Here is a 27528-nt window from a genome sequence, read left to right on the forward strand (position 1 = left end):
GACTTAACAGTCTTTTTTAAAAAAGATTTTATTTATTTTAGAGAGCTTGCAGCAAGGGGGGGGGCAGAGGCAGAATCTCAAGCCGACTCCTCAACTCCACGCTGAGTGCAGAGCCCAGGAGAAGCTTGAGGCTCAAGGCTCCATCTCACAACCCTGAGACCATGACCTGAGCTGAAACCAAGAGCCACTTAACTGACTGAGCCAACAAGGTGCTCCAGACTTAACACGTTGTCTCTTTAGTCAGTATTTTTCTACTTCTTTCAAACAATACATAGACGTTAGAATTCTTATTTTTTTTAAGATTTTATTTATTTATTCGACAGAGAGAGAGACATAGCGAGAGAGGGAACACAAGCAGGGGGAGTGGGAGAGGGAGTAGCAGGCTCCCCGCTGAGCAGGGGGCCCGATGCGGGGCTCGATCCCAGGACCCTGGGATCATGACCTGAGCCGAAGGCAGATGCTCAACGGACTGAGCCACCCAGGTGCCCCAGACGTTAGAATTCTTTAACATTAATTATTCCCTTTGAATTTACATGCTTTTGTAACCTGATATTTTGATGATATTGTTATTTTGTTAATTGCACAAATCAAATATATTATTATTTTAAATAGTTCATATTTCTGTAGATTTACCATATGTTTAATATTTTCTTTGCCTGCTCTTCTTTCTTGTGTCTCAGATCTTCCACCTGGGATTATTTTCCTTTTACCTGAAGTATGTCCTTTTGAGTTCCTGTCATGAGGATTTAAGGTACACAGAATTTTACTAAGACAGTCCCCAAGATTCCTACTCTCTGTGTGCACATTCTGTACAATCTCCTCCCCTCGAGTGTGAGCAAGAACTCATGAATATGATGGAGTTTCACTCCTGTGATTACCTTATATACTGACAAACAGGGTTTGCTGATGTAATTAAACTGTCATCAGCTGACTTTGAATTCATCAAAGGGGAGATTATTTTGGGTGGACCTGACCTAATCAGGTGAGCCCTTTAAACGTGTTCAGGTCCTCCCAGATTTCAGAAAGATCCTCCTGTTTACCATGAAGAAATAAACTGTCACATTGTGGAGAGGACCACCTGGCCTCTAGGAGTCAAGGCTTCAGTTTTCCAGCCATAATGAACTGGATTCTGCCAATACCCAGTGAGTCTGGGAGAGGACCTGGAGCCCAGATGAGACTGCAGCCCTGGGCGACACCATGATTTCAGCCTGGTGACACCCTGAGCAAAGGACCCAGCTAATCTGTACCCAGACTCCTGATGCATAGAAACCGTGAGACAATACCTGGGTTCTTTCAAGCCACTGAGTGTAGTGATTGGTTATGCAGCAACAGAAAACTTATACAGGATCTAATGATAATAAACCTTCTCAGTGGGGCGCCTGGGTGGCTCAGTCATTAAGCGTCTGCCTTCAGCTCAGGTCATGATCCTGGGGTCCTGGGATCAAGCCCCGCATCGGGCTCCCTGCTCAGCGGGAAGCCTGTTTCTCCCTCTCCCACTCCCCCTGCTTGTGTTCCTTCTCTCACTGTGTCTCTCTCTCTCTCTGTCAAATAAATAAATAAAATCTTTAAAAAAAAAAACCTTCTCAGTTTTATTGGCTTGAAAATGTCTTTATTTCACCATTTTTGAGGGATCATCTTGCTGGCTAAGGAATTATAGGCGGGCAGGTATTGTCTTTTATCCCGTTGAGGATAATATTCCTTCATCTTCTGGCTTTCATTGTTGCTATGAGAAATCAGATGTTAATCTAACTGCTTTTTTTCTCTCTTGCTCCTTTTATGATGTTATCCTTGTCATCACTTTCCTGCAGCTTCAGTACTGTTAATCCGGATGTGTATTTCTTTTTGTTTATTCTGGTGGGAATCCTTTGGGTTTCCTGAATCTGAGGATATATATGTCTCTGTATTTCTATTTATTTGTTTGATAGATTTGACACATTACATTTTGTAAATTTAAGGCATACAGCGTGTTTCTTTGATACATTTATATGTTGTAATATGACTGCTATGGAAGCAATATTTATCACATCACATCAGTACAGTACAATATTACTGTCTATATCCATCACACTGTGCATCAGACCTCTATGGCCTATTTGCTACTCTTTACAAGTTTATACCCTTAAACACCATTAATCTTATCCTTCCCAACCCTCCTCTCCCAGTAACCACCATTTTACTATTTTTTTCATAGGTTTGACTTTTTTTAGGTTGCATGTATAAATGCTATCATACAGTATTTGTCTTTCTCTGTCTGACTTATCTCACTAAGCATAATATGCTCAAGGTCCTTTGTCATGTTGTCATAAATAGCAAGAGATCCTTTTTTCTCAAGGCTGAATAATATTTCATATATATATATATATATACACATACATATATATGCTCTCTCTATATCATCTTGGAATTTTTTTGGCCACTCATGTGATATACATTCTGGTCCCAAACTTATGTCAGTACAAGCTTATTATTTTGAATTACCAGAGAGGATTTTCCCATTACACCCACAAGTAAGGATGAGAAGCTTTTATCCTTACTGTTTTCCTCTGTGGGACACTTCTCTTTTTGAAGTTCACTGGGGTGTTACTCCTTGACTCTCCTGGCTTTATGTGTGTATATGTAGGGGGGTGGTAGTTTTCTATTCCAATCTTCTCTGCTCAACCCCAGATTTGGTTTTCTGTCCCTACTTAAGGCCCTTTAACCCCAGTTCCAGGCCACTAAGGGTTGCTTTAGCAAACACTGACTCCAATGATCACCTGTGCCTTGGGATTTATAATTTCACATCATCTCTAGCTTCTGAGGAATTCCCTTACTTTCCCACCAATTCATTTAGGAAATACTGGCAGGTGCATGCATGCACACGCATGTGTGTGTGTGTGTGTGAGAATGTTGCGTTCCAGCATTTTTAGTTGCACTGTATCGGGTAGAATTTCCATGATATTTAGTCCTCTATTGCCAGAAATGAAAGCACCTATTTATTCCTTCCTTTCTCCTTCCCTCCCTTCTTTCGAGTTTGTATAGCCAATTATTCCAGCACCATTTTTTGAATAGTGTGTCTCTCTCCCACTGACCAATAATATAAATTGTGTCAAATATCAAATGTTCATATGTATCTATGTTTTAGGTCTAGACTCTTTTCTGTTCTAATGGTCTATTTTTTTCTATACCTACATCAGTACCATAGTGCCTTAATTACAATAACTTTAAAATAAGCACTGCCACCCCTGAACTGTGTTCTTTTACTTCAGGAATTTCTTGGCTATTTTTGGCCCTGGGCTCTTCTCTACAGATTTACTAATTTGTTAGCATAAACTCCTGGAATATCCTGGTAGGTTATTGACTGGGATTATTTCAAATACATAAATATGGGATAAAAACTTCTTTATGACATTAAATTCTCCTGTTCATGAATATGCTATATCTCTCATTTATTTAGGCTAACTTTAATTCTTCAGTAAGATTTTATAATTTGGTTGTGCACATATTTTGTTAAGTTTATTCAATTTGTATCAATTTCATTTAAAAATTATATTATTTAATTTTTCATTGTTGGTTATGGAAATGTAGCTGATCTTTTATGTGGCTTTTCTATCTAGCCACTTTGCTATTTTTAAATCAGTTCCAATAATTTCCAGATTATTTTTTTAAAGACTTTATTTTGGGGCACCTGGGCAGCTCAGTCATTAAGCATCTGCCTTTGGCTCAGGTCATGATCACAGGTCCCTGGGATCTAGCCCCACATCAGGCTCCCTGCTGAGCAGGGAGCCTGGTTCTCCCTCTCCCACTCCCCCTGCTTGTGTTCCCTCTCTCGCTGTCACTCTCTCTGTCAAAAAATAAATAAAATCTTTTTTTTTAAGATTTTATTTATTTATTCATGAAAGACAGAGAGGCAGAGGGAGAAGCAGGCTCCCAAGGAGCAGGGTGCGCGACGCGGGACTCGATCCCAGGACGCTGGGATCATGACCTGAGCTGAAGGCAGACGCTTAACCATCTGAGCCACCCAGGCGCCCCTAAATAAAATCTTTAAAAAAAATTAAAAAAAGAGAAACTTTTTATGATCGTTCTGGCTTATCCCACAGAGTGGGTTCTTATTACATAGTCCTCAAGGTCCCCTGAGGGGCCATCCTCACGCTGTCCCCACCCCTACCCCAGAAAGAAGTGGGGAACAGCAGGCCTGGCTCTCCCTGGGCCACCTTGGCTCCTCACACTCTACCAGTGAGTGGTAACAAAGCCAAGCAATGATGAATTGAATATTAGGTTCTTTTTTGAAAGGCTAGAGCTCTCATAAAAGTATAAAAAATCAGGGGGAAGAAGGGTTGAAGTTCAATCTCTAGACTGTCCATTATGAAAGCACTTCCCACATGTAGCTATTGAGTGTGTGAAATGTGGCTGAGGAACTGAATTTTAAATTTAAATTTTAATTAAATTTAAGTTTAAAAATATATATTCAATCCAGTATTCAAACACTTCTAAATATTTTTGAAACAAGTTGCATACATGAATATACTTCAACTATAAATTATTTATTTAAATTAATTTAATTAACATATAGTGTATTATTAGTTTCAGGGGTAGAATTTAGTGATTCATCAGTTGCATATAACACCTAGTGCTCATTCCATCCAGTGCCCTCCTTAATGTCCATCACCCAGTTACGCCATCCTTCCACCCCCATCCCCTCCAGGAACCCTCAGTTTGTTTCCTATTGTTAAGAGTCTCTTATGGTTTGTTTCCCTCTGTTTTCATCTTATTTTTTCCTCCCTTCCCCTATGATCCTCTATTTTGTTTTTTAAATTCCACATATAAATGACATCATATATTTGTCTTTCTCTGACTGACTTATTTCGCTTAGCATAATACCCTCGAGTTCCATCCACATTGTTGCAAGGGACAAGATTTCATTTTTTTTTGATGGCTGAGTAGTATTCCATTGTATATATGTGTGTGTATGTGTGTGTGTGTGTATATATATGTATATATATGTATGTATATATACACACCACATTCTTCTTTATCCATTCATCTGTCAATGGATATCTGGGCTCTATCCATATTTTGGCTATTGTGGACATTGCTGCTATAAACATTGGGGTGCAGATGCCCCTTCAAATCACTGTTTGTACCTTTGGGGTAAATACCTAGTAGTGTAATTACTGGGTCATAGGGTGGCTCTATTTTCAACTTTTTGAGGAACTTCCATACTGTCTTCCAGAGTGGCTGCACCAGTTTGCATTCCCAGCAACAGTGTAGGAGGGTTCCCCTTTCTTCGCATCTTCTCCAACATCTGTCGTTTCCTGACTTGTTAATTTTAGACATTTTGACTGGTGTGAGGTGGTATCTCACTATGGTTTTGATTTGTATTTCCCTGATGCAGAGTGATGTTGAGCATTTTTTCATGTGTCTGTTGGCCATTTGTATGTCTTCCTTGGAGAAATGTCTGCTCAAGTCTTCTGCCCATTTCTTGACTGGATTATTTGTTCTTTGGGTGTTGAGTTTGATAAGTTCTTTATAGATCTTGGATGCTAGCCCTTTATCTGATAAGACATTTACAAATATCTTCTCCCATTCTGTCGGTTGTCTTTTGGTTTTGTCAACTGTTTCCTTTGCTGTGCAAAAGCTTTTTATCTTGATGAAGTCCCAATAGTTCATTTTTGCCTTTGTTTCCCTTGCTTTTGGTGATGTGTCTAGGAAGAAGTTGCTGCAGCCAAGGTCAAAGACGTTGCTGCCTGTGTTCTCCTCTAGGATTTTGATGGATTCCTATCTCACATTTAGGTCTTTAATCCATTTTGAGTCTATTTTTGTGTATGGTGTAAGAAAATGGTCCATTTTCATTCTTCTGCATGTGGCTTGCTCTGTGCCTTTATCCAATCACCTCTCCAAGTCTCTCAGCCTGAAAACCACCTCCTCCTTCTAGGAAACAGTATTCTTTTCCTCAGGGGGAGGTTTTCCCCTCTTGGTCCCCTCCCATGTTCTGGAATGCACAGGATTCCACCCGATGAGCACAGATATTCTCTGTTCAGCATCACAGTTTGGGAGGATGGACTCCAGTCATGCAAATTGGAATTCCCCATCAGAGGGACTCTCAGGCTGGCACCTATGAAAAAAAGACATAGAACAAAGACAGTATTAATCTTCCTTGAAGACTATGCAGCCTAATCCAATGGAAAAGAAACAGTATTTCTCCTATTATCATATCCTACCCTTTAGACTCAGGGGGATCCCCTTTCACGGTGCTGAGAAGCATTTGGGTCTTTCCTGTATCCCTACTCCCATTCCACCCTGAGGCCTGGCTGCTTCACATGAAAACTCAGCGCATCTGTTAAAGATTGTTTAAGTCACTCAGAGGGATGACTCCAGCTCAAAAATGTTTACTTAAAAAAAAATTTCAAGAGACCAATATGTACTAATATAGACAACCTCCAAGATTCAGTGTCCAGTGGAGATAAAAACAAGGTTTGGAACAGTGTATATAGGAAGCTGCTGTTTGCATCTAAAATGCTTAAGTTTTCAGAGCCTGACTCTGGAATAACAAAACAAACAAACAAAACACTGGCAATGAGCTGCTTTGGGTAGGGATCTTGCGGGATGCGATGAATGGGATATATATGTTTTAAAAATATGTGCATACTCACAATAGCCAAAAAGTAGAAACAACCCAAATGGCCACTGATGGGAGAATGGATGAACAGAATGTGGTATATACACAGAAGGGAACATTAGTCAGCCTTAAAAAAGGAAAGAAATGCTGACACATGCTACAACATGAATGAACCTTGAAAATGTAATCCAGGCACAAATATTGTATGATTCCATTTATATAAATTCTGTATGATTCCATTATATACTTAGAGTAGTCAAATTCATAGAGACAGATAGTAGAATGCTTGTTACCAGGGCCTGGGGGAGGGGAGAAAAGGGAATTCATGTTTAATGGGTACAGAGTTTCAGAAAGGAAAGATGGTAGTGGTGATGGTTGTGCTGGGGAGGAAAACTTTTCCTGTACCCTTCAAAACTCTTCTAGCTGGTCTAAGGATTGAATTGACATGAGACAGATTAACAGGAGAAAATAAAACTTAATTACATACAAACAGGAAGTCCGCACAGACATGAGATTCCAAAGCAGTCAGGCAAACTGAAGTATATATGTCATCTTGAACTAAGGAGAGGCCAGTAGAAGTCTGGGACTAGAAAGGGAAGGAAAGCAAATCACAGGCAGATGAAAAGAGTAAATATTTGGTGAACAAATAGTTGCTGGGCCAACCAGAAACAAGGGACATAGAAGGAATTCTTATCAAACAGGTCTTGCTAGGTTCCTCCCTTTCTACCACCCCTAGTTCATATTATGATGTAGTTATCTACGGTGAGAACTCTTCCTGAAGCATAAATTAATTTAGGCAGTTAGATGGGAGGTCAAAATGTCTTCCTCTCTTAGTGCTTGGTTGTTTTTAGCTTGAAATAATCTGCATGTCAAAATGGCACATTTTGGGGCAGACTGCCCTTGGTCCCTACAGTTGCAGAATAATGTAAGTGTACTCAGTTCCATTGAACTGTATGCTTAAAAATAGTTAAAATGAGAAGTTTTATGCATGTGTTACCACAATAAGAAGTATGTGCATGTAGTACCTTTTACATTTATTTTTATATGCTGTTTCTCTTCGATTGAAGGGGATAGAGGCCATTTCTACTAAAATTACAGATGCATTTATTATTTGACCCGGATGTATCCTACCTGTATATACCTGCTCACATATGAAGTGCCATATGTACAAGGTGATTCGTTGTAGCTTTGCTTGCAGCAGCAAAAATTGGAAACAAAGTATCCCACTAGAAGAGGCTGGTTCATAAATTATGTATATCCAGGCAATAGAGTACTATGCAGTGAAAAAAATAAGAGGGGCGCCTGGATGACTCAGTTGGTTAAGCATCCAACTCCTGATTTCGGCTCAGATCATGATCTCAGGGTCATGGGATTGAGCCCCACATCAGGCTCCACACTGGCTCTCCCAACATCCTTGTACAAGTATCTTTGAACACTTGCCCTATTATTTCGTTTCTTTGACTACACTATTAGAAGTGGGTACATTGGGTTAAGGAGTTTGTCCTTTTAATGTTTTTTTTTCTTTTTAAATTAAAAAGGCCAAATGCCATTACGTGCATTTGCGTTATTTTACATTCCCATCGTAAGGGCATGAGAATGCCTGTATCCCCATACGGATAACGCCGAGTAGCCGCAAAATTTAATTTTTTCCTCAAGCTGCCTGACGAGATATGGTTATCACTAATGTTTTAATTAGCAGTTTAGCGCTCAAAAGCTTAGACACCCCTGGAGATACATTTGCCCAGAGCAAGGAGTCCTCCAATCCCTGAGCGCTGTCTCCCCTCGGCCGGCAGAGGGCGCAGGCCTCTCAGAGGCGCCTCTCTCCTGTGGTCCTAATTGGCTTCCCAGACACATTGCGCACGCGCACATTTCGCTCCAGGTGTCCAGTTTTGTGCCTGACCGCTGTCGCCTTGGCTGTGCTCAGCGCGCAGTTTTTAACCCGGGCTGGTCTTCGGGGAAGAGTAGCGTGTTCCCTGGAGCCGGAGCGCCGCTGGGCCTCTGGGATGAGAGGGCGTGGGGCGGGCCTCAAGGGGTCGGGCGGCGCGTCGGGCAGCCCACGCGGGCGGGGCGGGTGGGGCGCGACCGGCAAGGACTTGGGCGTCGGTCGCCTGTGGTGGGGCCGGATCCGGGCGCGGAGCCCCTGACAGGACAGGTACGGAGGCGGCCACCCTGCCAACCGTCTCCTCCGCCGCCCCCTTGTGTTCGCTAGGTTCCCGGCGGTGGACCGCGGGGTGGGGGGGCTGGTGCTGGGCTGGGGCGCGGCATGGAGCCCGGTGTGCGGAGCGGGGACGGTAGGGGTGGGCCGCGGCGGGGTGGGCGCCTGCCTGCGTCTGGGCCTGTCCGACCCACCTGCGCTCTTCAGCCTGGCGGTGTTCTCCCGGGGTCGGAGTGGTTGCGCCTCCGAATTCCTCCACAGCGGCGAGGGTCTCCCTCCTTTCCTGGGAGCGTCTGAACCCATTCGGAGCCACAGGTTTCTGTGGGCACATGGTTGAGAAGTTTGTGTCAAACGAAAAACAAAAAACCCAAAACCCATAGAGGAGTCAAGCGTGGGGGCCTGGATATGGGTCTGGTGTGTCTGTGTCTCCCACTCCTGGGGTCCGCTTTTACTGGCAGGATGACCCTCGAGTAGTCATCTTGCACGTTCCGCTTGGCTTTAAGGCAGAACCACAGGTAAATCCCACAGATAAGGAACCCCGCTGTTTTTAAAGAGGCAGTGGTTTAGAAGCTTCCCCTCATGTAGTGCCGTGATGAGAACAGCAAGCCCATGCCGACCGCTTGCTAATCCAGTACGCTTAAGGTACTGAGTCCAAGAGCTACGAGGTCGAGACTGACACTCTTTACCTGGTGTACAGCCAGAGCCTGAGCTATGGGGATGTTAAAGGAGAGTGCCATAACTTTTTTTTTTTTCCTTAAGGCATTTCGTGCTGAAATATGTTTAGAAACTTCACGGTTAAACTTTTCTACAGAATATTTCAGAGCCTTCACTATGCTAAAGATAGTTACCATGAATCTCACACTGCAAGTATTGTATGGAGACTTTCGCAGATTTGAATGGGAAATGCTGTTTTTCTTCAGTGCTGACTCCGTTTAACATCTGAAATAGTTTGGGAAATGCAATTCCAGAATGAGAAAATCAAGGTTTGAAAGGGACAGTTTAGGTCAGTGCTTTTCAGACTTTAATGGCGCATACACCTGCCGGTCTTGTTAAAAAACATGGCGCTTGGGTCGACATTTCTAACAAGTTTCCAGGTGCTGCTGCTCTTCGGATCACGCTTTGAAGAGCAAGGGTGTAAATCACTGGGTTGAGATTCAGAGACCATATTCTTCTCGGATACAAACTTTGCTGCCATGAGTGAGCCACTTCACTTGTCCAGACCTGTAAAATAGGAGACTGGACTAGAAGAGCACTGAGGTTCCTTTCAGATCTAAAATGCTGTGATTCAAGTTCAGTTACCCTTGTGAGAGTTGAAGTCCATCTAAAATATCCTTCCCAAATAGCCAGTTTGGGCTTGAACATTTCTAATAACGAGGAATTTACTACATTTCATCTTGAGATAGCTTAGTAAGGAAGCTTTTCAGTTTGCTGAAATACATCTCTGCAACTTCCATCCTGTTGGTCCTAGGTTCTCTTTTACAGTTGAACAGAAAAAAAAGTGCAGTCCCTCTTCAAAAAGGTGATTCTTAAAGTGTTAGATGATAGCTGTTCCCACCAAGTTTCCTCTGCTGAGTTATCCTTAATTCTTCCATGACATTGTTTCAAATGCCTCTCTTAAATTTAGTCTTTCTGCGTGGAGTGTAGTGGGGCTTTGGCTGGCCTTTGAAGGATGGGTGGGGCTTGCAAGACTAGGGAAAGCATTCTAAGCTGCTGACAGTGGTGCAGAGATGACAGTGCATATGTGAGAGCCAGGACTGTTTGATTAAAGTAAGAAATGGTATGTCAGTGAAAGATTTGAGGCGGGTGGGCATATGGGCGAAATAGTATTTTAGAGCGTGTCATTATCTTACTGTGGGATATAATGTGGTTGGAAATGGAGAGAGAGGCAGGGAGCCAGATATGCTTCACGTATCAGTAATAGAGGACTTAGGTTGATGATAATAAGAATGCCTTATATTTATGTATAAGATTTTACAGATTACAGAACCTTCCACAGGTATGATCTCATTTAATAATCCTGTGAGGCAGGCAGAGCAGCTGTTATCCTGTTTTGTAGATGAGGCACCAAAGAGGGAAAATAGTTGCCTCAATTCTCAAAGCTTTAAATGGCCAACCAAAGAGATGACAGTGGTAATGGAGGAGAAAAGAGGGATGCGGGAGGCAATACTAAGAGTTGGTGAGTTGGGCCTGACTGACGTGAGGGTACAAAGGAGAACTTGTTAGGGAGGATTCAGAAGACCGCGAGGGAATCGTGATACTGTTGACAACTTCCGCTCTAGTTTTTACTCTTCCATCTCTGTCATTGCTAGTGGCTGCCTGGAGTTATGGGTTGGGAGGGATTGTAGTAGAGGATTCCCAGGGTGCTTGGACTGTGTATAGCTACTGGTGGTACTGTGGGGACTTGGGTGGGCCGCCCCATACCAAGCGAAATGAGAACTGAATCCTCAGTGTCCCCAGAGGAGGTAAGTGCTGAGCAATTGACTGATTCAAATCTGTCTTAGGGCCCTTGCCATCCTGGAGACTCTGGAATTGGCTTTCTATCATTTTTCTTTTTTTCTTTCTTTTTAAAGATTGATTGATTGATTGGTTTAACAGAGAGAGAGAGAGAGAGCACAAGTAGGTGGAGCCGCAGGCAGAGGGAGAGGGAGAAACAGGCTCCCCGCCGAGCAGGGAGCCCAGTGCGGGGCCTGATCCCAGGACCCTGGGGTCATGACCTGAGCCGAAGGCAGACGCTTAATGACTGAGCCACCCAGGCGCCCCTCATTTTCTTTTCAAGTTCGGGCTAGTACCAGTAGCTCTTGGCTGATGGACAAATTGAGTGTCCCCATGCTCCTACATACCCCTGAGGGCTTCACTTAAGCAAAGACTGGACCTTTGTCACCCCCAAAGCCTCACTCAAGCTGTTTTCCCAGATCTGCATTTGCCCTAGAGCCTAGAGGTCTCTCTGTGGTCCTCTCACCATGGAAACATAAGAGATTGAGAACTAGTGTCATTACCAAATTCTGTAGGATGTGGGGCTATCCCTCCATTTTTAGTTTCTTAGGCTCCTGTCTAGAGAGGAAAGAGCTACATCTGCTGGGGTTCGTGGGTACATGGCTGTTAATTTCCTCTACGGTGAGGGGTCTTTAAGGGTGGAGCTACTCTGGGAAACTTGTCAGAGTGAGCTTATATCCCAAGAGCCTGGTGTTGGTACAGGCTTGTATTTAACATTCAATGTCTTCTGTGTTCAGTGCTTAGGATACTGAAATGAATAAAAACTCTCTTCCCTGGAGGAGTTCATGATGGGATAAGGGAGAGACGATATTTTAATAAAAATGTGATGTTGTAATAGAGATATGTCCAAAGTGCTGCGTGAGGGCACAGGAAGGAATGACTAGCTCTGCATGGAGACGTTGGGAATCTTCAGGAAAGAGGTGATAATTGAGCTGAGCCTTGATGATGAGGAAAGAGAATGGCTTTGGCGATTTTTGCAACATTTATAGAGGCAGAAGGGCTAAGGTAAGTAGGTCCATGTAGCTGGAATATAAGAACTTTGGGATCAGAGGAGAGGTGATTGATGAGACTAGATATTCATAATGAGGCCAGGTTTCGACCTGAAGTGCTGTGCTAAGAAGATTCAGTTTTGCGGGCAGAGAGGTGATGTGATTGTATTTTGGGAAGCTAACTGTGGAAGTAGACTAAAGGGAGAATTTAGATCAGGGACATCAGGAGACTCTTGTAATATAACATAAGCATGGTATGACACTGAACTAAGGATTAGGTCAGTGGGGGTGGAAAGGAGATGAATCTGAGTGAGACCGTAGAGACAGTCAACCTGATATAATGATTAACTGGTTGTTGAGAACAAGAGAGGGGGTTGTTAAGGATGACTCCGTTTTCTGTTTTGGGTGGGTGGTGGTGCCAGTAGTAGAGGAAATAGAGAAGAGGAACATTTTTTGAGGGGGAAGATACCAAGTGTGTTTTGAGTTATGTTGAACTTGGGGGGCGTCTGTGGCACTTAGCAGACAGGTGGAAGCGTGGGTCTAAGGTTCAGAAGAGAGTCTATGCCCGGGGCATAGGTGTAAGTGGGGGTTGATGCCGTGGGAATGGATGAGCCCAGCTATGCATATAGGAGGCTGAAGATGACAGAGGAGGCAAGAAGGGTTGGTGTGCAAGGTAGGAGAGAATGTTTCCCAGGGAGCGAGGAGAGGAAAAAGTTCCAGGAAGAGGATCAGCGGCTTCAGTTGCTACAGAGAAGTCAAGTAGGATGAGCTTGGAAAATGCACCTTGAGACTGGACAGTTAGGAGATTGTGGTCACCGGGGCTCTTTCACTTTTTTAGTGTGAGCAGCTTCTGAGAAGTGGTAGGGACAGGAGCAAGGTTGAGCCAGATTGAGGAGTGCATGGGAAAGGAAGAGAGGGAGGGTGTACTCACTTTGAGTATCCCAGCAGGGAAAGAAGGGAGATGGTGGCGTCTTGCTGAGGAGGTAGCAGAGACTAGAGACGGATTTTCCTAGAAGTCTTGAGCATAGGTTTACCTAATAATGTGTAAGAGCAAGTAGAGAGGGTGCAGTTGAAGGCAGGAGAGAAAAGATGCTTGCTAAATCAGGTCCTCAGAGGAGGGTGGAGGGGTTGGCCCTGAAAAGAAAGGGACATCATTTTCTTTGAAAGAGGAATGACAGAAGAAAGGAAAGAATGTAGGAAGGAAGAGGCAGTGATGGTGGCAGATCTGTCTAAATTGGCAAAGGAATTCTTCTCTAATAGGTTCAGTTTTCTTTCTGAGCAACTTTATCTGCTGAGGGAGGTGTGGTGTGGGCTCAGACAGGAATAGGGACTTAAAGTAGTAAGGGAAGCCTGAAATAACTGTCCAGAGAAAAGGGACAGAGATCAGACCTGAGATTCTCTCCAAGAGTGTTAAGTACCCTCCGAACTTAAACCTCACACTGTAGGCCCCTCCTTCCTCTTTCTCATAATAATAATGGCTGATGTTTATTGAGTGCTTCATACCAGGCACTCTTCTGAGTGCTTTTCAAGCCTTCTCACAACAACTCTGTTAGAAAGGTATTGTTATGGTCTCTATTTTACGCAAGAGGAAATGGAGGCATGGAAGATTACTTAGGCTTAGTAGTGCTTGTGTTTGATGAGTCTCTTACCTCTGTAGAAATGGCACTGCTCTCCCTGAGGCATCAGAGGAGGCAAAAATTGAATCCCAGTTCCCAGTTTCTGGACCTTGAGGGGCTGGAGTCTAGGGCTGCTAAGGAGCAGGTCTTATCTGGCCAGTGTGTGGGCATGCTAGTGGCATGGGTGGGCAGGGTGGTGGGGTCAGTGTGGCTGCTGGCCTTTTACAACTACGTAGGGAACTCTGAAGTCCTTGAATGAGACTAGCATCCTGACTAGAGAGACAAGTGACTGATAGTGCTTTGTCTGTATTGCAGGCTGAGACTGTGTCACCTGAGACAGTGAATACTTAAAAGGGAATTGTCCCCATCCATCCAGAAAAAGAGAATTTTTTTTTCTGCCAGATATGGGAGTAGGCAGACTTATAACCTTACATAATAGCATAGATTATTAACACTCACCTTTCATGTTTTTCCCTTTAATGTGATTGAATGAAGGGGGAGAATGGTGGGATAGCATGGATGGAAGAGAAACAGGCTTACCTTTTGCTGCTGCAGCTACTGGAGCATCACATCCGTGTCCTTCCTCTTGTGGTTGCTATGGATACGCCTTTGCGTGGTGACTTGAGGAGATTGATTTCCATTATGATCAAACGATGACGTGGATTTAAAAAGAGAAGGGACAGAATGCTCTGCTTTTGGGGAGTGGCCGGTGAGCTGCCCAAAAGGCAGAGCCCAAGCACAGCCAAGGTGGCTGTGGCTTTGTTGGCTGCCTTGGCTTTTGCTGAAGTTGTGAAATGGTGCATCTCTCTCTTTAGAGCGCAGGCTCCGGGTTCCCTGTCTGCAGGGTCCTAGTGCCAGAGAATTGCAGGTTGATTCACGGGGAGGAACCAGCAGGAACTTCAAACAGGCTGTCTGTCAAGTAGGACTCCTGCTAGCATGGGGAAGGTTGCAGTTCTTGAGTATGGAGACCCCAGTAGCTGGGGGCTACTCACGTACCTGCTGCCTTCCTGCAAAAGTTCCTTTATTGAGGATAAATGAGGCATATTGTGTAGACTTCCTTCCTGGCTCCTCGAGGTCTGGGCCTTTGGAGGTGGGCCTGGCAGTCACTGGGTATTCTTGGGGGAAGGGGATACTTCAGGAGGAGGTGGAGTTGTGTTCAGATTGAGAGTGGGCTGTAGACATTTTTGGGGATAGCAAGGGGCTGGAAAGGTAAAGAAAGTCCATTTAGGGTTTAGGCCCAGTCTGTTTGAGATCTGTAAGGCAGATACCGGAGTAGGACATTGGAGCAATGGGGTGTGTACGTGTCTTCTTTCTGGGTTCCTCTGTATATCTGAAATCCAGCCTTCCACGCTTCTAGTCCCACAGCCTCTGTTCCCCACTCAGTGAGCAAACAGCTCTTTTTTCCTGATTCCTGAGGGACTTACATTCACACTTATCCCTTCCTTACCAGTACTTTCAGAGATGTACAGTTTTGTCCTAGTCTGAAGAAAATCTGAATCTTGCTAGTTACTATTGTGTTTCTTTTATCGTTGTAACCAAACTACTCTCTACCCAGTACCTGATACAGTTCAGTTCAAGTGTGTGGACCCTGCTATGAGACTGCCTGGGACTCAAACCAGCTCCTCTATGAGAGGGATGAGTGAAATCAGTTGGGTTAGCTCAGGATCAAGGTTAGGTGAGATGAGACAAGAGGAGGTCAAGGGCTCAAAGGATGCTGGAGTGCTAGTAAAAGCAAGGTAGGAAAAGTGCAGCCTCGGTGCCAAAGAGGCTGCTGCTTCTTACTTGTTCCTTCTTAATTCTTAACAATCTACTCGCTTTCCTGTCATTTTCTGAAATAATCTCCAAGACCATTGTTACCTATTTATCAGACAGAGATTGAGATTTTTTCCTTCCTCTCTTCCCGTTTTCCTAGATATCTCAACAGTATTTAATATACCTGGGGAGGAAGATGAATTAAGTCCACGGCGTATCGGTCTCATCTCTGGCTGAGGGAACATGTAACTCAGAATTGTCCTATGTGACATGGGATGGGGCCCATGGAAGGTGCTATGGAAGGATCACCTGTTTGTACAGCTAGTCAAATGTGCCCCCCCTGCCATTTCTGGCCATGAGACTTAGGAGAGTTATTTGACTTCTGAGACTCAGTTCCATCACCTATAGGATAGAGACAATGCAGCCTGTTTTGTCTGCATCACAGGTGCATTTTGGAAGGAGACAGTGAAATATGTGTGTTAGTGTGCACAGTCAAATTTGCTCCAGAGAAGGGCCTAAGAACAGACTTATCTTCTCTCTCCTAACATGTTCAGTTTGCCTTCCCATTTCCTCCCAATTTTAATGTTTTCAATCATTCTTCCATTACTCATGCTTGAAAGCTCCTGAGTTCATTCATTCATTTTTTTGTTCATGCATTCCTTCATCCATCCACCTATTTATGCAACATTTAAGTTCCTACTGTGTGTAAATCACCATTGATGTGTCTTCTCAATAATGATGAAGATGGTATCTATATTTTGTTGAGCATATAATCTGTGCCAGGCACTGTGTTAAATGCTTTCTTCAATCTTATTTAATCCTCACAACATCCCTCTGAGGTAGGTATTATTTCCCCCTTTTTTCAGATGAGGTAGCTGGGCTCAGAAAGTTAAATATCTTGACCAGAATCATACAGGTGAGGAAATAAGGAGAACCAAAGCTGTATCTAGGTCTGTCTGTCTCTGGAGCCCGTGCAGGCACTCTGCCTCTTTCCCCACATGTGATCTGTCCTAGGGCCTTCTTAGGGCATTTTTGTACATTCTCTGAATTAGCTCCTATCCTCCCCTCCTTCTTTCCTTCTCCTTCCCTCCCTTCCCTGGTTCAGACCCTCCTCACCCCTTGCTCAGTTTGCAGCAGTCTCCCTGCTGTTTTCCTGTCTTTACTGAGTTGCTCCTGCCTCCACTCCAGCCTGCTCTGCCACCCATTTGATCCTCCCAAAATAGTTTTCGTTATGGCAGTCTCCTGCTCAGGAAGAGACCTCCTTGTTGCAATCATCTAGATGGACTTATCTATCTCTACCTGAATGTTAAACTCCCTGAATCTCAATACAGATGTGTTTATTTTCTCAATAAATATTTGACTCCATGAACTAAGGGTGATGGGATCACAAAGAGGGAAGTTGTGGGCTGTGCTTTAAAAGGCTTATAGTTCGATAGAAGAACTTGTCTAGAATTCTTTACTAAAGCCAACCTAGTCGTCTTTAATATTCCCTAGTCAAGCAAAATTATACTGTCTCTACTCAGTGTGTTCATAACTTACAGTATTGGTTGGCCTTTTTACATATCCAGAAAACAGCCCATAATTCAAGACATACGTACCCCTTTTTCTTTTTTCAACCCCTTTTTAGTTCACCTTTCTTTTGTCTCTAATTCCTTATAACATTTGTTGTCTAGATATTTTTAGACTTATATATCATCTGTTATCATGTCAGCTAATTTTTTGCACTTCTATAGCTTCTGTATTTTTTGCAAAGCACTTTCAAATGCATTACCTTATTCGGGCCTAGTAACATTAACATAGAGATGGCAGATGATATTCCCATTTTATAGGAGAAGAAACAGCCTCCCAAGAATTTAGGTGACCATATAAACCTGTGTGGCTGGTGAGTTGTGAGGTTGTTCTTAGATATGAGTTCTCCTGAATCTCTGGAGGCATTGTGGTCTAGGGGAGGAGCATGACCTAGGAAGAAGCCTTAGAGAGGTGTGTGGTCAACACTGAGGCTAGTGGAAAATGCAGAGGGTCCCGGGTCAGGCTCTGCTTCCAGTTTTGGCTCCACTCCTCACCTTCTGTGTAACTTCTGGGAAGTTACTCAGTTCTCTAAGCCTCTGTTTCCTTGTCAGCACTGTCCCCGGCCTGCCTCTTGCTGGGGTTATGGTGATGTCCAAATATGAGGATAACAGCATCGATACTAGCTGGCTTTTGTTGAGTACTTACTAAATACCAGGCAATGTCCTAAATGTTTTACATGGATTATCTTGGCTAATCCTCACAACAGCTCTCTGAGGTATGTTCTTTGTTCCCAAATGACAGAGAAGGAAATCGAAGCACAGAGATGTTAAGTAACTGGACAAAGTTTATGTAATTCACCGCTGAGGCCAGGAATTGAACATAAGCAGTCTGAGTCTAGAAACAGTACTCTTAACCGTGGTACTATAAAATTGTGTTTTTCAAGGTGCTCTGTAGACTGTAAAGTGCTCTGAACATGCGAAGTCCAGGCTACAAGGAGCTGCATGGTCCTGCCTACTTGGGTAAATGTGAATAGGGAAGGGAGGGGGCAAACATGGAGATTTTTGCAGGGGACGAGAGAAATGGTTCCCTAGGGGGTCTGGCCAGGATTGAAGATGTGGAGAGGTGTTTTGGGGCCATATATCTGGCTGTTGGCTGTCATTCTCCTGTTGGGCTTCCTGGCCTGCCTTAGAGGGTGGAGTGGAGGAAGATTCTGTTTGGCTGGTGAAGTGCAGCACAGACAAGACAGGTATCCCTAGATTCAGCCCGCATGTAGTGGAGCTATATAGCTCCTTCTGGACCCAAATTACCTGAAACCTAATTTCAGACCCCAGGCCAGCCTTGTTGAGTGCTCAGGAGCAGGGAGCCTGGTGTGTTGGCCCCTAGCCCACGTTAGATGGTTAAATGAATGCAGTGGCATCATGACATAGCCCTCTGGAGACCCCTCATTAGAATACTTAATCTTATTAAATTAAGTATTTATAATTTCAAAAGTAATAGGTGGTTATTAAAGAAATTTGGTGAATTATAGAAAAGAAATCATCTCATTTTTTCTATTAAGGAGATGGCTAGGAAGCAAGGCCAAGAGTGTAAGGGGCAGGTGGTTGAGGTCGACTGGGCTATGCGCTACAAGGGGCATGTGGAGCTCTATGCTCTTATTCATCCAGTTGAACCTGATAGTCTTGGGGTTTGAGCCTGGCCCTTTATAACAGCCAGAAGGGAGAAAGGGTCTGGCAACCTTTGCCAGTGTGGGGGGAACGTAGGTACTTGACTTGCTTTGCTGTATGAAGTTATCTCCATTACTGCCCTTCCTTTGCTGTGTAGTGCGCCGGGTCTGGCTGCTTTGGCCCAGTGTGAAATTGAAATTCAGACTAATTCTATGGGTTTGGGTCCAGAGTCTAGAGTTTAGAAAAAGGAGGGAGAAAGAAGAGCCCCAGAAAGGGGGGTAAGAGACCCTTATTTTGGCTGCGTGGAGGCCCGTAGGTAGCTGATCTTTTTTGAAGTGTCACTTGATGCTTGTGGTCCTGCTGAGGCACATTGTGGGAGGGGGGAGTGTTGGGGTTGGCAGCAGTGATGCTGAGGGGTGCAGACTAGGAGGACCAGTCAGGGCCGTGCTCCCAGCCCTAAACAGTAACATTTCACTCTAGAGGTGACTACTGAGGGTCTGTGGTGTGGGCAGAGCCCCTGAGTCCCTGCCTTGCTTGTCTGGCCCAGGTGAAGCAGGGGGGCACTAGGACCCAGAGGCTAACACGGTTCCTGACAAGTCTAGAGCAGCACTAGCGCAGAGTGAGACTCATCAGCTGGCAAGCAGGATTCGGTGTCTCTGGGTTCAGCAATCATCAGGCAGCAGAGAGGACTTGCTCCTCAGCCCCCATCTCTGCCCCCATCCCTACCCCGGTAGGCCACCGAGTGAGGTCCATGGACTGGGGAGGGCCGCGCCTGACGGCTTCTGTGTCTGTCCATGAGGGCCTGGAGCCCTGACCCTCCTGCCTAGGTTTCTGCCTTTTCTCTCTGTCTTTGGCCCGCTGGGGGAGGGGGTAGAGGCCGGGTGAGCAACATGGCCCAGAGCAAGAGGCATATGTACAGCCGGGTAAGTGGTCCTTATCTGGGATGGCCCTGGGAGGGCTGCTGGAGAAGGCCTGGGTGCCTGTGGACACTGCTGTGGGGGCTGGGGAGACAGGCTGGAGCTAGGCTGGGGCCACTCACAGCAGGGACTGATGGTGTTAGGCTGGACAGGCCTTCCCTTCCCAGAGTTGAACCCTTGGTGGGGACTGGCAAGGCCTGACCTTTGACTCTAATTGGACCTCTGACTAGAGGTTCCTGAGGGGATTGGACTATACTGGGGACTCTTAATGGGGTTGGTGGGTTGGAATGGCCTTACAGTGACGCCTTTCTTTAGAGCTGCTCTGTTGTTTGTCACTTGCTTTCTTTCTCTTCTGGTTGAGATTGAATCTGTACCCACTATTGTGTCCACCTGGTTCTGAGAGGCTTATTAGGGTTGGGAGATTGAGGGAGTCTCTTGAGTTTGGGGATAGCCCTGATGTCACTGTCAGTTCTTTTTATTGTCAGATCCATGAGAGCAACCATTCTGTCCCAGGTGCGATTTGGGGTCTGGAGCCCCTGGGAGCTATATCATTATCTTCCTGGATGAGCTCTTTAGGGAAGGGATTCGGGGAGTGACAGGCTCTGGCAGGGCTCCCTTCTGAAGCCAAGTGGGAGCATCAGAGGGAGCCCTGTGGAATCTTTAGAACCAGGGAGTCACTTTCTCATGCCTCATTCATCTGTTTGCTGCAAGGCCCTTGGTTCATGGAGCTGCTATTGCTAAAAATGGCTTAGGTGTGATTTTCTTCTAAACCATGGCCCTCTTTGGAAACCTAATTTCATGTTGTGTCCTGTCATCACGGGTGTGTCAGAAGCTGAGAACTTCCGAAGGACAATGTTTAGTCTATTCCTTTGCCGTGTCCATCCATGGGGTGATAAGCCATTCATTTGGACCACTGGGCAGAGTCTAGGGGATAGTATAGGTCAGATCTGAGGGTACCTGATTTACCTGGCCTTTGTTTTTCTTTTTACAGCAACATAGTGTGGGGGAAGGATCTCCAGAGCTTGGGGTAGGGTTAATAGGACGGGGCTCAGGCCAGGAGGAAGGGAACTAAATGGTTGAATGGGCTGCAGCAAGGCATCTAGAAATGTCATGGTGGGTGTGTGGATGGGGTGGGCCGAGTTGGGTCCAGAAGGAGCTATGGTGACTTGAGGGCTGGAAGGAGGCACAATTGTGTACCTTTGAAAGGGAGAGGCCTAAGAGAGTTGTTTGACCACAGGGAAGACAGACAACACTGGGGAGTGGAATAGGATTCTCTGGGGTCACCCACGAGTCACCTGTCTTCTCAGCTTAGGCACCTGAGTCAGGGCACTGGGTTTTGGAGAGCCTGGTCTCAATTGAGTTACTCGCTTGAGCTTCATTCCCCTCCGTGGGGGCAGTGCTCCCGAGAAAGAAGCCATGTAGTGACATTCACAGGTCTGTCAGTGAATTCTGATTTGTTATAAATTTAAATGTAAACTCTTAAAAATTGTGGCAGATTCCAGAGGAGTTTGGAGAAGTCTTAGAACATCACTGGTATTTTTTAAAAGGGAATTTGGGGTCCATTTCACCCTGAAAATGGGGTTCAGGGAAGTGACTTCTTGTCTTTCTTTAGACTAGGATCCTGATTGGGGCCTTTCTGGTGCATTAGGATGACCCACTTGACCTGAAGCCCTTACCTGCGTATGTTTGCACATGTCTTTCTTTCAGACGCCCAGCGGCAGCAGAATGAGCGCAGAGGCAAGCGCCCGGCCTCTGCGAGTGGGCTCCCGTGTGGAGGTGATTGGAAAAGGCCACCGAGGCACCGTGGCCTATGTTGGAGCCACACTCTTTGCCACTGGCAAATGGGTCGGCGTGATACTGGATGAAGCAAAGGGCAAGAATGATGGAACTGTCCAAGGCAGGAAGTACTTCACTTGTGATGAAGGGCATGGCATCTTTGTGCGTCAGTCCCAGGTACCTCTACCCTGTGCTGAGTGTATGCATGTGCACATGCTCTATTGATTGTGCAGCTTTTGTGTGGGGCTCCCTTTTCCTGGGCATGACTGTACATCTCTGGTTGAGAGAGTGGGAGGTAGTGGGGGAGGGAAGATTGGTGATCCATCCTTATGTCCGTCCTTACGGAAGCTGCCCTGTACCCCGGGCTTGCTTGGGGCATGGGGAGGGGCCCAGATCACAGCCATCCTTGATCTGGCTATATTGAGTCTGTTCTCTGGCCTCAGATCCAGGTATTTGAAGATGGAGCAGATACTACTTCCCCAGAGACACCTGATTCTTCTGCCTCAAAGGTCCTCAAAAGAGGTAACAGCCACCCAGTTAAGTTGCCTTCCCACATCCGGAAGTCCCCAGTGGGACTTGAGATTTGCTTGAGAGAAGCTGGGGGGGGTCACAGAATACAGGGCCACAGTGGTTCATGAGATTTTTCCATCACCGCCATATTCCCTTGTTACATCTCTTCTACCCCACCACAATGGTCTCTGCCCCCACCCTTCTATACAAACACACACTTTGTTTCTGCTTGCTTTCTACAGAGGGAACGGACTCAACTGCAAAGACCAGCAAACTGGTGAGTGGTTGGGGGTGGGAGTGGAGAGTAAGAGAGAGAAAGAGGGGAAGGAGAAAGAGGAGGGAGACCACTCCTAGGCAGGTAGAAATAGTAGGTGAGTAAACGGAGTTAAGCCTTCCAGTCTCCAGCCTCCCTGAGAAGGAAGCTTTCTGGGTATGATTGGTGCTTTAGGGGTAGAGTAAAGGTAAAGAGTAAAAGGCCCAGAAGTTTAGGGTCAAATGGAGCCAAGGCTAGGGGTGATAGGAGAGACAGGTCTGACCCTAGTAGTGTTGTTGCCAGCTTCCTACCTTTTGGTACCCACCCAAGGCTGCCAGGATCTTAAAGGTCAGAGATTAGGGGTAAGGTGAGAGCTAGAAGAAGAAGGAGCTCTCCTGTTCACAAGTGAATGGTAAGGAGCCAGGCCTGCTGCTGCCTGTTTTAGGCTGTTTGCAGAGGGCCCGTCGTTCTAATTCTCCCCCACTGTGCTGCGCAGGGTATGTGAGGTGGGGATTCAGACCCCCCAGCTTCTCTGTGTCAGGGTGTGGACATCCTGGAAGCTGATCCTTGAGGGACCCCTCTTCTCACTTACCCAGGAGTTGGCAGTGACCTGACTCTCCCCTTTACCTGTGTGTACCTGAGTTGGTCTTAACACCTCTACCCAGGATGTCTGGTCAGCTAGCGCATTGTGATGTCTGTTCTCTAACTCTGCCCTTTCCTACTCCTCATGCAGCGGGGACTGAAGCCTAAGAAGGTGGTGTGTTTACTATTTGTACCTGGGTGGGGGAGGGCCAAGAGCCCCCTCCCCAGCTGTCCTGCATGTCCTTGGGCTGCTGCATGCATGTTTGTGTGACCTTGGGACCGGGATGGCCAGAGGAAATGGCGGCCTTGGCTTCCAGGATTCCTTTGAGGGATGCAAGGATGTCAGGCTCAGTGTCCAGGCTCAGGTGGCACTCATTAGAGATGACTCCTGCACCTACCTGTCCCCCCTCCCCACTGCCTTAGGACTTCTAGTCAGAGACTCCAAACATTCAACTGTAAATGTAAAGCAGCAGCATGGAGTAGGGCATTTTCTGGGTTACACTGGGTTTTCAGTCTGAGTCTGGGGGCAGTGGGAGGAAGCCCTGGGAGGTTGGGAGGGGAGAAAGTACCAGATGAGATGATTGGGCAAGGAGGCAGGAGGACAGGGAGCAGGGCACAGGAAGAACAGTCCTGAGTTGGAAAGCCGGAGAGTCTGTGTGTGTGTTTCTGGGCGGCCGCTAGCCATGGATGCCCACCCTTGCTCTGCTCCATCAGTCTTTCCCTGCCTCTTCCTGCCTCTGGTGCTGTGCTGAGGCCCACCTCCCACCCCTTGTAGCCTTCCGTCAGCCATCATTGTGTGGGGCTCAACTGTGCCACCCCCAGACACTTTTTAAACTCTTAAGTCACAGCCGTGACCACTTCCTCACACCACCCCCTGCCTTGGGCCTGTGCCCAAGCCATCTCTGACCTGCATGTGCCCGTCTGACCTGTATGTCCTGTGCCGTATGTATGGTTCTGTGATTTCCTTGTGACTAGCTGTCTCAGGCCCTTCGGACCTGCATGGAGAGCTACTGGATTGGGGCAGTGGGTGGGGAGAGGAAAACATCTTTTTGACTCCTGGTTGTCCAAGGTCCCCACTCTTGCCGTGGAAGAGACCACATTCTGGTACTTGCTTTGAGGTCCTGGCTCCGGTGGGAGTGGGGATGTAAGAAGGAAAATAGTGCTCTAAAGGATGCTGAACCCATTACAAGGTTATAGAAACTTGGCTTCTTCCCGGGATTATTGTCTTCTGGTTGGGGCTCCCAGTCTTGCCTCAGGCCCCTGAATAGAGAAGAGCATGGACCTACAGTTCCATACCCATGGAGGAGTTCTTGCTACAGGGGGACCTGACCCTGGGCGGGGCCTGAGCTATGTCGGAAAGCAGGGGTTTGGGCAGCTACCTGGGGAGATGTGGCAAAGCCCAGCCTAAGCCACCTGTGCTGGGTTACAGGGCCTTCTTTGCTCCTGTGCAGAGCGCCAAATAGTCCCGTCCCCAGCCAGCTCTTCCTCTCCAGTGGCTCTCTCACAGTAGACCACCTAGCCCAGGGCCCTGCTCTCACCCTCTGTGGGGAACAGGGAGCCAGCACCAGAACCAAAAAAAAAAAAAAAAAATAGAGGAACTTTGAGGGGGAGGGCAGAAGGGAACCCAGATGTCTCTGCAAGGTGCCCAGTCCCTTCTGGAAGGTCCTTACAGACAGGCTTTAACCTGCCTGGAACCAGGGGAGGTTTGGGAGAGGAGCCAAACACTGTCACTAGAGCTGCTGCTGAATGTTCCCTGGGGTTTCTTAGTGTCATTGTGTGCCCCCCAGAGCGGGTATTCTGGGTGCGTGTGCCTCATGAGAGACCAACCTTAAGGGCGTTGTCCGTGTGTATAAGAGACGAGTGGAGTTGATGGGGCTGTGGGCAGAGGGGAGTGTATGAGAGGCTGGTGGAGCAGTGAGGCTCCTGGCCCTGCCCAGTCATGCTCCGGCCCCAGAGAGTACCGTTTCTGGGATGGCCCCTAGCCCAGTTTCTTGGAGCAGACTCTTGGGGGTGGGGGGCGGGGGGGTTGGGCAGGGAAGGGTAGGGAGGAGTCAGAACCTGTTCTATGGAGGAAGAAGCAGGGCGGGTTCTGCGCAGGACTTTGTCCAGTCATGTGGAGGAGGAGGAGCCAGCAGAGCCCGGCCGTTGCTAGGAGACCAAGGAGCCGTGGCTCCACCCCCACAGATCAGAGGAGGGTGGGTGCATGACGTCAGGTGGAGCTGGTTCTGCGGCCACTGAGGGTGCCATCAGCCTTAGCTGGTGAACTGGGCCGGGCGCCTCTCCGGTCCCTGCCGGAGCCTGGCCGTCCCACTGCGCACCTGCGGGGGGCTTCTGCGTCTGAGCCACAGCCGTTTGCGGGCTGGGAGGCCGGCCTGCCGGGAAGCTGAGGCTGCATTGTTGGGATTTGATGCACTAATCTCCTGTCTCCGCCGCCTTTCCCTCTGTTCGGTCTCTTTCCCTCCCTCCCTTCGTCTGTCCTTCCTCTGTGTGTTTGTCCATCCTCCTCTCTCCCTCCTTCTCTTTCCTCTCCTGGCTTTCTTTGGTTTTCTGCAATGATGAGACAGGCACCGACAGCCCGAAAGGTACTCTTGCTTGCTCTGGTCCTGCTGCCGGGTTGCCAGGGCGATGGTGGCAGCAGGCTGCTGGGGTGGGGGTGGGGGCTGATTGACTTCCTCTGTCTACCTGGTTGGGGGAGGAGGGTGGGGATGAAGTGGGGGGGCAGGGAGAGGTGTGTGTCACTGCCATGCCCCACACCCTGGGCATTTGCTCCCTGCTTTGGGTTCTGATTGTGTGTTCTGGGCCTTGTACCCAGTGGCCTCACAGCCTTGGGCTTCAGGCAGCTTTTGCTGCAAACTGGCTCTGGGAGTTTCCTCTGAGAGGATGTGGGGAAGCAGGTCCCGGTGTCTTCATGCCTCTAGCAGGCCTGCCTCACCCTTAGCCTTTGCTAGGATGCCTCTTGGTTGTACTCCCAGCGTCCCTTCTCCACCAGGGTTTGTATTAAAGGGCTTTTCCAGGGTGGGATGGGGACCCTAGAATAGTTTTTGACCCACAGCTATGGGGGCTCAGCTCAGGGTAGGAGGGGTGGGGTTTGGTCTCCTTGGACTCAGTGTCTCCTAGAGGTAGGGTCCAAGCCAAATCTGTTTTTGCTGTTTCGCTGTAAGATACTGGGTAGCAGGAACACAATTTGAAACTTGGGATTAATCATCTATTTTGGTTTAGGTCACTAGTTTCTCCATATGCTGCTGCCCACCCCCATGTCCTTTCTTGCAGCTGGGTGGGGTTACTTTGCTGAGCTCTGGACTTCTGGTTAATGCAGTATTCATGTTCCTGACACCTGAGCCCTCTGCCCTAGGGATGGGCACTGCTGCAGGATCTGGTCCTGGGGGAGGGGGTGGGGTAGGGAGGGTGGCAGCACTGTTTTTCCTAGGGGGCCTGAGCCCCCCTGCTGGGGTCATATCACTCACTTCTGGGCTTCTAGCATCACTCTGGTCACGTGGTATTTCTAGGGGGTCTTCTGTGGAGTCTGGCACTTGAAGGAAGGGGCTGACCTGGGAAAGTCCTTGGGAGTGGTGGGTGGGCGGGGCCTCTGGCTCTGGGCTGGAGTGCCAGAAGGACCGTCTCTAAGGACCTCCACCAGCTGCTGCCTTTGGTCTCCTGTGCTCAGCCTAGGAGATGGGGATTTCTGGGATTTTCAGGGTGTTCGAAGGGGTGAGGTCTGCAAGGGTTGGGCATAAGTGGGGCAAGGAGCCAGTGGGGAATAGGATTCTGAGGTCCCGGAGTAGAAACAAGGTGATTCACTGGAGGGGGAAAAGGGGATGGGGTGGGAATGGGAGTGGGGAGGCAGCTAACTGTAACGCCATTCCTGGTACTTCTTCTGCTCTCATTGCTGTCCCTTCTGCTGTCTGTCTTTCTGCCATTATCCTTTCTTTCCTGACTACTCCTCCTCCTCTGGCTCCTGTTGCCTGTCCAGACCACAACTCGGCGGCCCAAGGTGAGAAAAAAAAGGCCTCTGTACAAACCACTGCTGAGTGTACACTCACATTTCAGGCATGTGTGTGTGTGTGTGGGCCTGTGTTTGAGCAAGTTAAAGGTGGTCGCAGTGCATCCTGGGTCCGCTTTTTCAGAGGAGTGAGGGGACTGAGGGTGGTGACAGGCCTCTCCTGGGAAAATGACTCTGGCTCTTAGGAGGTTGTCTGAGCCAGTAGCCTGAGTGCAGAAGAGAAATGAGGGTGGTTGTGGTCAGTTAGGGCTGGCTTTCTTGGAGAAGGGCATTTTGACTAGTTTTTTGATGCATGAGGGGGTGTGGAGGTTGGAAGAAAGGTGAAGAAGAACTTCGCACTGTCAGTGTCAGGGGATAAGGACCTGGGGTTATCTGTGGGTAGCATGTGATCTCTGAGTGTCAGCACATCAGGAGAGCTTCAGGGCTCAGTACTGCAAGGGAGAGCACTGGGCAGGCCTGTCTGCTCCTGGAGCTCTGCCCCAGTCCCACCGGGGCCTGGGTAAATGTTGCCTGGTTAGAGCCCCTTTGTCTTGGGGGGAGGGAGATGACAGAAGGTCGGCTGTACTGACCATGTTTCAAGGGGGAGCCTAGGAGTACAACTTTCACTTTGGCCCTTTTGCCTGAAGGGTCCCTTAAAGTAGACCAAGGGAGGGAGAATCAGCTCAACTCCCAAAGAGTGGGATACACAGCTTGGTACCCCTACTTTTAGCCCAGGCT

At 47.2% G+C, this 27528-nt stretch overlaps 1 protein-coding gene and 1 long non-coding RNA gene across 11 annotated transcripts in view; one reads left to right on the forward strand and one right to left on the reverse strand.

Annotated features, from left to right (window-relative positions):
- Positions 1–1602: 1602 nt before the first annotated feature.
- Positions 1603–14515, reverse strand: LOC141373597 (uncharacterized). 2 transcript variants are annotated; one of them, XR_012379770.1, is made up of 4 exons: positions 14389–14515; positions 8945–9069; positions 7083–7181; positions 1603–6091 (listed from the first exon to the last, which is right to left on the reverse strand). It is a non-coding gene; the product is annotated as an uncharacterized lncRNA (long non-coding RNA). The 2 variants fall into 2 exon arrangements; XR_012379769.1 differs by lacking the exon at positions 7083–7181.
- Positions 8614–27528, forward strand: part of DCTN1 (dynactin subunit 1) — a 29597-nt gene continuing 10682 nt past the window's right edge. For 2 of the 9 annotated variants that reach the window (XM_073897506.1, XM_073897510.1), the window contains exons 1-7: positions 19402–19696; positions 21398–21643; positions 21910–21988; positions 22219–22253; positions 22963–22986; positions 25376–25393; positions 26782–26802. In XM_073897506.1, coding sequence (XP_073753607.1) covers positions 19664–19696; positions 21398–21643; positions 21910–21988; positions 22219–22253; positions 22963–22986; positions 25376–25393; positions 26782–26802 — 456 coding nt within the window. In that variant the 5' untranslated portion in view covers positions 19402–19663. Of the gene's footprint in view, positions 8748–19401; positions 19697–21397; positions 21644–21909; positions 21989–22218; positions 22254–22962; positions 22987–25012; positions 25394–26781; positions 26803–27528 lie in introns of those variants that run through there. The other 7 variants (XM_025868368.2, XM_025868369.2, XM_073897511.1 and 4 more) reach the window with 6 other exon arrangements.

The sequence above is a fragment of the Callorhinus ursinus genome, unplaced genomic scaffold (assembly GCF_003265705.2).
Source record: "Callorhinus ursinus isolate GAN/ISIS: 27379988/994484 unplaced genomic scaffold, GSC_fseal_2.0 scaffold10, whole genome shotgun sequence".
NCBI classification, from domain to species: Eukaryota; Metazoa; Chordata; class Mammalia; order Carnivora; family Otariidae; genus Callorhinus; species Callorhinus ursinus.